At 48.0% G+C, this 12,097-nt stretch overlaps 1 protein-coding gene across 6 annotated transcripts in view; it reads left to right on the top strand.

Moving 5' to 3' along the window:
* LOC105207698 (protein groucho) overlaps positions 1-12,097 on the top strand; it is a 68,633-nt gene that overhangs the window by 37,939 nt on the left and 18,597 nt on the right. For 5 of the 6 annotated variants that reach the window (XM_011177286.3, XM_011177285.3, XM_026133990.2 and 2 more), the window contains 2 exons: positions 4,851-4,988; positions 8,539-8,821. In XM_011177286.3, coding sequence (XP_011175588.1) covers positions 4,851-4,988; positions 8,539-8,821 — 421 coding nt within the window. The remainder of the gene's footprint in view (positions 1-4,850; positions 4,989-8,538; positions 8,822-12,097) is intronic. The other variant, XM_011177287.3, reaches the window with a different exon arrangement.

Here is a 12,097-nt window from a genome sequence, read left to right as displayed (position 1 = left end):
GACGTCGAGAGACGTGCGAAGCGTATAAAATTTCATCGCGATCTCTCGGGTGCGTCCACCGCGGAAAATTAACCGAATGAAAATGGCGAGCTTCAATATTTATACAAGCAATTTCAGGCGTTGCTACTCTGCGGCCGTTCCGCGACGCGTTCGCTCCATGCTCGACGCTGGCGCGTCGCTCACGCGACTCCCGCGGATAAATATCGCGTGCGTGTGTTGGTCACGCGTGACACGAGGGAATTGTCGCTGAAGCGATGTTACGAGCGTTGTTTCTCTCCCTTTCTCGTTTTTATCTTGCAATCCGCGCGTATTCTAATCGATTTGGCGATTCGAAACGCCAATATTTTCGACGAGCGCGCTCGCGCGGACATCGCGATCGGTAGGGCGATATTAACGGATAAACGACGAGGCAGGGGGCATTCTCTCATTTTGCGCCACATCAAATCTCCGCTGTTGCAACGTTTGACCTATTTGTCAGTTAGCTTCGTGCACCGCCGCCGCCGCTGCCGCCGTTGCCGCCGTCGACAACACGGACGCGCGCGCGATAGACGGAACAAAAGACAGGGCGCATTATCGATTCTTTTCACGTCGTCGCTCGACGAACGCGGCGGAAGGAGACCCCTGCTGTTGCTGCTGCTGCTACTGCTGCTGGATACGCGTTGTCTGGTTTCGTGACGCGATGAAAACTAGCTGACGCGACTCGATTGGACGCTACGCGAGACGGAAAATTGATTTAATTTAACTTTCAGTGTAACAGGACGCAACGATTCGAAACAACGGCGGACAATGAGTTTTCGGCTCTTGGTATACCTTAACGGGCGCGCTTTATCCGTGTCCCGCTCCTCCCTCTTCTAATCCACCCATCGGCGCTCGCGCACACACGGTGGTCCAGTGTGTGTACACAGATGCGCGCGCGTACACACGGCCACATCCGGTATTCTCCGCAAGCCGCGGGGTATTGCAATCACGCGGACGTTAGCCGGGCTTTACAGGCCGAGCGAGCGAGAACCGCCGCCGGTGTGCAGGGGCTTACCAGAAACCAGGGAGTTAGCCGAACACGCCAGTTTATTTGCTCGCGCAGCATAATACCACCAAAGTCCGACGAGCAGCCGTTGGTTTACTCGTTAGCGCAAGTAACGGCTTCCGGTTAGTCGGCAGAGGTTGGCGGCGAGCATGGCTTTGTTGCCACAAACTCTATATTCCTCTTTCCCTCCCCCTTCCTCTCTCTCTCTCTCTCTCTCTCTCTCTTTGTTTCTCTTTACAATACACTGAATGCTGACTCTTCGATTAAACATTTTTCAGTGCGGATTAAGTTGGTCGGAGAATAGAGATGTGCCACGCTCGCGACGAGACATAAAGAGATCGTGCTTCGATATTCGGTGCATAGTGTAGAACGCAGTCGGATTCACGGAGGCCTATCTCCTCTCGCTTCAAGGCAGCTTTCAAGTATCGGATTATCGGCAGTATCGGGCCAGGCTGGGACGGGCCGGGTCTGGGTGGTGAAAGAGCATTCGGTTCACGTCACCGTTTTACAGGCGAGGAATTTTATCGACGGCACTCGGGCGCTTTGCATTTTCATGCCGTGAATGTTGCTGCCTGCTTTTAGACGTAAGCTATAGCGTTGTTTATATGTATGGGAGAGCGCCTCGGAGAGTGCCTGATTCCTTTTGAGACACACGTGTGTTCGTAACCGCCGAGTTTGGATGTGTGCGAGCGCGCGACACAACGTTGTTGCATGTGTATGTATAGAGGGAGAGAGAGAGAGAGAGATATGACACTTTGCGAGAGCTTCTTGTGGTTTTCGCGATATTACTGAGCCGGAGCATCTGCGTCTTCCGTTTCAGCGCACGTCGCGACTCCTCGTAATGTCATAGAGAATGCGGATATGAAAAAGAAAAGGAGTATTCGAGAAGATTTTGAGCATTGCACAGACTCGAGCTGTGCTTATTCGCGCGTAACTGTAGATTTTCAGTAGTCTTGGCTGAAATCTCGCGCCAGTCGCGCCGCCCTCGATATTTCGATAGTGGTGGATAACAACGTCCGTTGCAAGTGCTATTTTAAGGAAAAAGCCATTCGCACTGTGAAAGACTCCGCTCGGAGTAGAGCAATCTTCGTTGGTCCAATTTGGCACGAAAGAGAAAAATTCATTCTCAGGGCGAGATTTTCATTTCTCCCCCGTGTGAAATCCAGGCCAACGAGAACACCGCGGCCAAAACTCGGTTTCTCGTTTTTCTCTACTTTTGCTGTTTCTCTTTCTCCTCTCTCTCTCTCTCTCTCTCTCTCTCTCTCTCTCTCTCTCTCTCTCCTTTGCTTTTGCTCTCTTTCCTGAAGCGAGAGAGCAGTAGCGGAGCATCCGAGCCATTCATTATTTTCTTGGTTACCTCTCACCCAGGGAAAACTTCTTGGCAACGCAATTACGTTTGCGACGACTCCACCCCCGTCGTCGTCCCTTCCTCTCTGGCCGCCACCATTTCTCGCCCACAATGTCCTCCCCCGTTCTACCACTCGCTTGAAATCTTCTGGTTCTAGTACCACCGCAAACTGCCGTACAGTACGCCAAGTAGATGGGACTTTACCGCACGTTACGAAACACACTCCGCGTGTTATTCTTGCGAACAATACAAGTACGTTCGAGTTTCATCATGATAATAATCCGTGTCATGTTCAAGATGTCAATCATTAAACATGGGTTTATCTTTTCACGTCGGCCATTTCTTTAAGTAAAAGCGGAAAAAGGACAGTTAAAGTTGCACAATAAACCGCGTAAACGTATATAGAAAATTTAATCGACACGTGAGTCTACAAATGAATATTGTTTCGATGAAATTCTGGTTTATTCCTCTTTGAACGTACGCATTCGTAAAACGTATTTTTAAAATTCCAATGTTCCATAAAATCGCGTATCGCGCGCCTTTTGCACATTGCGTAAACCTTGCTCTCATACACGATGTCTCGCGGATATAACTTGACTCATTTTCGCGTACATTATAATTAGCGGCTTAATAACCAGCACTCGGAGAGGGCGACGAGTAATTAAAACAGGTCCTCCTCTTTGCGTTCTCTCTTTCATCTTCGTTCCGTGCACACATACATACGTATATGCACACAAACATAATCGCTTTCTCTCTTTCTCTCTCTCCGTTTCCGCTCATTCGCCAAGATGCCGAGATATGCTCAAGGGAAACTTGCCAAGAATTTCAGCGGTCTGGCGATATTTCAATTAGCATCCAAGGCTCGTTTAAGCAGCGGCGAAAACGCGTTGACGGAAGCTCACGTTTATATCAACCGCGAGTTTGCCGGGCTTATATTTTCGGGGCGTTCAGGAGTTACTGGAGATGAGGCAGGGCGAGGGGACGAGAGAGGCACGTAGAAACCAGCGGTTTGCTTCCTGTTTCACGACGAATCGGCGGCTTCCGCTTCCGCGTCTCTCGAGCGTGCGAATTCTACGCGTCGGCGGGGAAACGAGCGGCGAAGCCGCCGCTTTGTCGAGGTAATTAAGTGATTTCATTTTCTCGACGAAAGCATCGAAAATGGTCCGCGCTTCGTTCCGTATGCTGCCTGTTGATTCCGCGATAATTAAATGGAGTTTCGCACTGTGTGATGTTGCGGCGTGTGAATAATTATGCCGAGTTATCCGGCCTGGCGCGTAGATTTGTACGTGATTACCTAATAATGGGTTAGTGCTCTCTCTTGTATTCAGAAAAATTACTAGATTAGAAAAAAAATAATATCAGGAACAAGAGTCAAGAAAATTACGTTATGTTCTGTGCCGAGATAAATTACATGTTAAAAATCAAAGAACGGTCGCACATTCGAAAATGATGCCTCAAAGTGACATGAAAAACAACATATCCCTTATGTCAAGTTTGCTGGAATAAGTCGGTCCAGAGAGAGAGAGAGAGAGAATGAAATAACGATCCGTACAAATTCCTGTGCCCGCGCCACTGTGGCAATCTTGCCTGGATTTAATTTAATTCCCGGCAGTCTCTTCCAGCCGGAGGGCGTCGTAAACACCCTTGGTCGGTTATGCCGCACCTGCATCTTTACTCGTTTCCTTCGTGAGGGCGCGTTAAGCTAGCCCTTACCTTTCTTAACGATCCGGAACAAGCCGCCCGAGGGCCCCAGACTACAACGCCATAGTGTCAGATCGAACACCCTCCCGCTGTAATACGTGGCTCGTCGAGGGGAAAATATTGAGTGTTTGACGAAATAATCTTTTTTATTGTCCCTCATTTTTTTTTCTTACGTTTTCTTTCGATAGCTTTTTAGTCGAGCGTAAACAGAATGATATATGATATAACAATAAATAATTTTGTCAACTGACATTCGAAATGGAATAATTTCTGCATAGTAATTTGTATGTAATAATGATCGATTACAAATCCAATTGCTCATTTCATGCATCTAACAACCCTCGTTAGATGCGTAACTTATCTTCGTCTTAACAATTCAAAGGGCGATAAGAATTTTATAAATACACGAGACAAAGGAAATGAAAGTCAAACTCGCTCGTTTGACTTTCGAAAATTTCAGCGATAAATTAATTACCTAATTGATGTTAAATCGGTAGTATTCGAGATCGCTGAAATTTCTGAATAATAGAAACAAGATTAGACTTGATAGAATAATTGAAATCGTGCATCGTTATTCTCGTCGTTTCTAATAAACTTTATATCCGTTTTATTTTACACGTTTATTCGGGTAAATGTCTCAATTGTAAAAAGCCTTTACAGTTTTTTTACGAATATCTCAGTCTTTGCTTTGTGTTGCGTTCGCCCTATATTCGCGAACATACATATAATAGTAATTTTACTAATCTTTTGTAATAATTATGATAATTTTTTTTCCAGACGGAAATAGCAAAGAGGCTGAACGCCATTGTCGTACAAATTCTGCCATTTCTCTCGCAGGAGCATCAGCAGCAAGTCGCTTCGGCGCTCGACAGAGCGAAGCAAGTGACCATGACCGAGCTGAACACTATTATCGGGGTGAGTGCACGCCAATAGTATAGCTTGTTACAAAGATGGATCTTCCGTCGGCGACGTTGCCGCGAGTATCGCGGAGCGAATCGTACTCGCGACTCGATCGAACATATAACTATAGCGAACCGATTCACGGGTGTGTCCCAGCGTGAAAAGCATTCGCGGTGGGTGGAGAACCCCTGCGGGCACGCTACGCTGGAAGCCGATGCACGTCCGAGGAATCCAAAAGCGGACGGGACGGATACGATCCTGGCGAATCCCGAATCCTCCTCAATATTGCTCGAGCACTCAATTTCCTCCCTATTAAGCCACCGGCTTCTCCAACCCCCGTTTCGTTCTCCTCCGTTCCCGACCCCATCGTCCGCTCGCCCCTCGATCCCTCGCACCCTCGATTGCTCGCCGCATCCGCTCTCACCACCTATATAACCGCCTCTCTCTCTCTCTCTCATTCTCTGAATCTTATCCAGAGTCTTCCCGCCCGGTTACCCAAGCCATCGGGGGTAGGTTATAGTGTTACGGTTCACGAGCGCCGACTAATCAGCATTCCAGCCACCCCTCCGTCTCCGAGCTTCCTTCCCCCACAGCCCACGGAGAAACTTCCATGGATCTGCGACGTTGTCGGGGTACGTGCGGCAAATCCTTAGCAGGATTCCGGAATGCCGCCTGTCTTAGTTTACTCTCTTCTCTTAAATCCCACCAGCTATGCCGGATGGATCGAATTGAACAAGCCGCGACGGATTCGTCGGTCGATTTCGTCGCGGCTAGATAAGCCGAGGAACGCTAGTCGTTTTCGCGGATTACTTCGCATTTTGAAATAGATATCTCGATAGATGGACTTTTCTTGGAAGAAACTTCTCTCTCTCTCTCTCTTTCTCTCGTATAATAGCTACTTGTACTCGAAATCAGCGATTGGGATATCGCAGTTATTAAGCTCGTTGCGAAATGATATTAACTTACGATATTGGCGTCGTCTCCGCGATATACACGCTCGTATCTGCATCGATCGCAGTTCTTGTGGCGACTGCTTACTTCGGACAAAGATGCTTACCGAGTGTGTCAACGATACGCAATATAAGAAAGTTAAGACGATCCCCTTTAGATCTCTCAGCTGTAGCTTCACGTCTGGTCGAGTCAGCAAGCGGCGACGATGAAAACTGCTGAGGACGTGCACTTGGCAACCGATGCAGGTGCCGCGAGATGGTTCACACGAAGATTAAGACGCAGTAACTTCGTATCCGGAAATAAAGGAGATTAAGTCGTTTTAAATCACAGAAATCTGATGTAACGATATGAAATAGAAATATCGCGTTTAATTTTATATAATATATGCATATATATAAAAGTTTAAAAAACTGAAAAAAATAAATTTCGAATGATTTATGCGATCTTTTTAAATGTCGTGAAACTCTCGTCACATTCGGCACATCTTCTCATCTATATTTCTTTGCTCGTTAGCAAAGTTGAAAAACAAAATTCACACCTGTGAACAAACCCTTCGTTATAATTCGTCCGCGCCGCGAACGTCAAAGCGTTCCTCCCGTTGCTGCGGTATTACGTGGAATCTCGGTACGAGGATGAGAGTGGTTTCCTGGCACTGGTAAGAGGGTAACACTTGGCATAGAAGTCGTGAGGTCTGTGAAGATAGCAGACTCCAAGTCAGGATTATTATCGTTATCAAGAGTGGAAACTCGGAACGTTTCCTAGAGGCTCCCGGCTCTCCCTCGAACCACTGGCGACATTTCGTAGAAATACGGTTTCGTATGGTGGATCGTAGAGCCCGTTTATCATCTTTCTTGGTTTTGTTCTTTTTCCCCTTTCTCGTCTCACTTTCTCTCTTCCAATCTTCATCCCTTTATACAGATGTGTGGTGTGGTGTGGTGTGGTGTGGTGTGGTGTGGCGTAGCGCGGCGCGGCACCGGCACGCTTATACACGTTCCTCTGTTTGTATGTTTTGTGGGTGGCTCTGTTCAGACAGTCGACGCTCGACGCGAGGTTATTATATCGTTAAGCCATTTAATTATCTCGGCAAACTACTCCCTGGAATATATATTCGCCCTGGCCTGCCTTAACGAGTGTACATGGTTACAGGCGGGTGTGGGTGTACCATACCCTCATCTTGCACTCGCCGTCTGCGCACTATCTTTCTCCTTTCCTCCTCCCTCTCTTTCTCGTGATTACCTACTCTCCGCCAGTCTCGCCTCCGTACCATGATCTGCGAACCGTTAAAACGGCGTTGAACAGATCCACAATTTGTCTGGCGGCTTGGTCCAACTAACGAGGAAACTACGGACGAGATACGCTTAAGATTTCCTCGAAACTTTTCGCCGACGTTCGTTCGTTCGTTCGTTCGTTCGTTCGTTCGTTCGTTCGTTCGTTCGTTCGCTCGCTCGCTCTCTCGCTGGTAGAACGCGTAAGTCTTTCCACTTGTTTCGCAGCCTTTGATTTACCCGGGCGAGGTCGAACGCGGAGGTTACTCAAACTTGCCGGAGTTTACTCGGCAATTTGTATGCTTTGCTAATGGAAAGTTGCCTCCGTTGACTGTAACGAAGTGTATTTTCGCGTAACGGCGGCAGCGGCTGGCGGTGGCTGGCAATGGCGAGGAGAAGAGAGAAATTTGCAGGGAGAAAGAGGGAGAGAGAGAGAGAGAGCCGGGGGAGAACGCGCGATCGTGACTGGAATTAAGCGGAGCGATTTTTCCAGCGAATTATCGTTGCGTTGCTTTTTGTTCGCCCCCTCGCTGTTTCCCTGTCTCCTCTCGCAGAAACGAAATTGTTTGATCAATTATGACGGGTGAGAGCGAGAGAGAGAAAGAGAGAGGGAGAGAAAGAGGTGCACCGTGCCGTGCTTTTAAATCCACGCGCGCTCGCTCGCGAACGCGATTTTATTTGCTTATGCATTTGTCCGCGCTGGAAACGTGAGTTCACGTTCGGCAAACAGACTCTCCTAACGAAGCTGCGGCAACGTACACACCACACCACCGTGCTAAACCGATAGCCCGTAAAAATCATTTCCGAACTTCTATTGGGCTTGGTTCTCTCACACTCTCTCTCTCTCTCTCTCTCTCTCTCTCTCTCTCTCTCGACATAACCGTAGCGGCCACCACGATAATATCGACGCGCTATTAAAGTTTTCCTCATCCCACCCGTCCCGTTCAATTCCAATCTGCCGCACTCTTAGTGATGATCGCCTCGATTCCTGTACATTGCGTTTTTTCACGTCTTTCGCGGAATAATACCCGCTCACTTTTATCTGGTAATTACAACGGAAATACTTGAGAGGCACCGTTACGCGCTCTCGAGTCCATTAATTGCCTCGCCACTTATTTAATCTAATCTACAGAATTTATCGAGATTCGAGCGTTATATTATTCGCGCCGATTCGCGCGTATCATCCACGTACATACGCGCAAACACGTAATCTTTCTTACATCGATGCTCGACGAAGCGCGTATCGACTAACAGCCGATAACAGCTAACAATATATTCCGATCGTGAGACAACGATCAGGAGGAAGGCGTGAGTTACGTAAACGATGTTATTTTTGTCGTTGTTTGCAGCAACAGAGGCCCGATCTGCCGAGACTCCTGCAACAGATGCACGCCCAGCAACTGCCACCGGGTGCGGCGATGGGACCGCATCCGGGTATACCTGGACTTCCTGGCTTGGGCCCGGGTGCGGGTATACCGGTTCCCACCTCGGCAGCATCCGCGGCGCTTCTCGGTTTAGGCCTTCCTCCGGGAGCGGCTGCCACCCCCGGAGGTACAGTCGCGCATCCGCTGTCAATGCTAACGAAACCGGAACTTCATCGCGGTCAACCTGACGATCTTAAACCAAACGGAGGTGAGTACCTTCTTTTTTATTTTTTCAATCTTAAGGTTTTCTCAAATATTCGAAATGTTTAAAATTGACGTATGTGCGTTTAATAAAACCAATTCTTCGGAGAAGAATTTGTAGTCGGAAATTACAAATTTTTTTTTCTGTTAAATTTGCTAAAATTATGCTAAAATTATGAAGGAGTCTTCTTGCGATCTTTGGATGAATTTTTTTATTTCGTCAATCTCTCTCGACACGCGTATTCTCGCGTCTTGCTTTACGAGCGCGTAAAGTCAAACGCGTTGATAGAAAAAATTCGATTCGTGTACCGACCGTCTGTCGGTCCCAATATGCCTCAACTGTCTTGCGCATTCAGTAACTCGTCCGTAGATATTTCGCGCCCCAACGATCCGTTTAATCGTTTAACGTTTCGTTCGTAGAACGGTCGCACATACTGCCTTGCGTTTCACTTAACTATAACTCGGCTACCTGTTGTTTAATCACTTATCTTCGCTTCTGCGAGAATAGACCGGTAAGCGATCCTCATGAGACGATACGTTGTTGTTTTGCCGTGTTCGCCGTGACTCGTAATCTCATCGATGATTCAGCGATATGTGCAACGACGATGAACGTAAACACGATTAATCCGTCGAGAGTAAGGCCAGTGCAATGGATGAAAACCGCTCGAGAGAAAGAGAGAAAGAGAGAAAGAGAGAGCGTTTTAAGAAACGCGAGACCACTTGGAGAGTATATACGACGAGAGACTGCTCCAAAGTCGCTGAAATTAAGCGGAACCTTTTCGTGCTATTTTAAGTGCGGTCTGGAACGAACGAGCCGATGATGCAAACGACCGTGCTTAAACCTAAGAGAAGCTCCTGAAACTCTCGATCTTGACCTCGAGAATCCTCTTGGGTCTTGGTCCTCGTCCTCTCTCTTTCTCGTTTCCTCTTCGCCTTCTCTATCTATCTTTCTTGTTGGCACGTTACGCGACTGCAAGATCTTGGTTCGCGCTCTCGGGGGCCTCACGTACCGCTGACGAAGACACGCCGGTGTACTCCTTCAAACTCCCTTCCCTTTCTCTCTTCTTCCACCTTTTCGTTTCTCTCTTCAGTCTCCTCTCTCGCCCTTATTCTCGCACGCTTTCTAGCTTTCCTCGCTCAGCATGTCTCTCGTTCTGGCCACAGCCATCTCTCTCGAGAGCACTCAGAATCTCCTCTCGACACAAGTGTACTTCCACAATCCTCCCTCTCCTCCTTCCCGTTCCTGACGCCCTTACTCGCTGTCTCTATTCCCTGATGGCCTCCACTCTGACCCTGCCTATCCTTTCCCTCGACTCACACTCAACTATGTTACTCAGGCTGGGTATACAGCCTCCGGCCAGTGCGCTTTGCGCGTTGTTTTGCGTTTTCCGACCAATGTCGGGCCCTTCATAATGAAATATCCGTTAACCTAAACGCTTAAACGCCTAAGCGCAATCGTTGCCACGGAAATGTCGCCGGTTATCTCTGGAAAACTCATTGGTACATTGCTGAATTGTCTCCATTTGCCAACTCGATTGTTCGTGCCGCGTTATATTGAATATGTTCTTTTTGATTGTGTCCCACGTAATAATAACGTAAATTCTTTGTCCTCTTCCTCTTCTTTTTCTCGTTGAAGCGTGAACACACGTTCGCCTCGCTCGAAGCAAAGAAGGCGTGAAAAAGCGCAGTTACAAAGAACAGATCTGCTGCAGTCTACATTGTCAACGATGTCGCACAGACACTCTTTTGAAAAGAGATTCCGCCACGAACCGAGAGACATGTAACGGCCCAGTATTTCTGTCGTGACAACTGAAACTTCTTCCCTTCTTTCCGAAACATTGCCCGGAGCGAATTGTTTCTAGCGCGCGCGGCAGCCCCGTTTTCGTTTTGTTCTTCCCTATGGCGGTTTTTCCCGTTCCTGCCTTCCTAAAATGACTTAATCCTCGGACATATCTGCCGCAATATCTGCCACCGGCTCTGGCTGTATGACGCCGCGATTCCTTTTTATTCACTCCGCAACGAGCTACGGCTCTTTATGCTCGCGATTAGAAACCAATGTCGGGCCGTGTTGGCGTTGATAATAGCAGCATTGATTCTCGCTCGATTTACTCAACTTTATCTCCGCATTGCTCCTTGAGAAGTGGTACGATCCGTACGATTTTAATACGAAGCGGATTTTCGCTGAATAACTCGAATACTGGATAACGAGCCACTCTTTATCTGATAATTTTCCGAGTAACGGCCGAGCTTGTCCTCTCGGTACTTTTAGTGAGCTCGTCTCAAGATGGGAGAGGAAAGATGCGAGCACGCGAATCTTTAAAACGTCTCTCGGAAACACTCGACGACCTCTTGGCGCTTTAGTAGAAAATTATGCGCGCTCTTCCGCGTCCGTTTACGAGCGCGCTCGCGCGCGCGCGCGCGCGAGCTGGAGTAGTCGAGTGAGGGAGGAGAAAAGAGTTTCCTGGCCGGATAGGAGGAAGGATAAAAGGGGGATGACGGGCATTAGCGAGCTCTATACCCGGCGCGTGGAAAAGGAGGATACTTCTCGCTCCTTCTATCTTCCGAAACTGCTCCGCTGTGCACGCGTCTGCTCGATAACGACGTGAACGTGTATCCAGGATTTTAACCCCCTGAAACGACCCGACTCTCGGCTTTCTCTCCACATTTTACGTCAGCTACCTACTGGTACCGAGTGGTTGGGAAAAAGTACGAGAGAGAGAGAGAGAGAGAGAGAGAGTTTTTTCAGCCCAATAAGGGAGTACTTTCCCCGACTATCATTTCATTTATTTTGACGGACTACAGAGACTATCATACAATAAAACAATAAAATCACTCGTTTGCCGCGACGTATATGGCCAATGACACTCGAGAACATTGAAACGGAAGCTCTAAATGGGAGCTTAGAAATGAAGGTTTCATCGAGCGACGAAAATACGCGCGCGTTTTATCGTTGCAACTTATTACCGGAAAAAAAAACGTCGTCGTCTCGATGTCGTCGGTATCGAAGCTTTCTGCGTCTCTCTCGCGGCGTCGCGTCAATAAAAATATTTTATTTCCGCGGTGGTTAATGTCGCGAGAGAGAAAAGGGAGGCAATTTATGGTAGTCCCGGTGTACCAGGAACATAAACGGCTCGTGTAATTCTTACTTTGTAGTAGGACGGGGTAACGGTAGGAAAAAGATATCGTTAAGATATTTCCTACGAGACCAAAGTGTACCAACCGACGCGCGACGCGCGGGATACGGTGAAGGAGAAAGAGGAGAAAGAGGAGACTGGGGAAATCG

The sequence above is a fragment of the Solenopsis invicta genome, chromosome 14 (genome assembly GCF_016802725.1).
Source record: "Solenopsis invicta isolate M01_SB chromosome 14, UNIL_Sinv_3.0, whole genome shotgun sequence".
NCBI lineage: Eukaryota > Metazoa > Arthropoda > Insecta > Hymenoptera > Formicidae > Solenopsis > Solenopsis invicta.
Note: the sequence above shows the minus strand (reverse complement) of the source record. Positions and strands in the feature narration are given on the sequence as shown.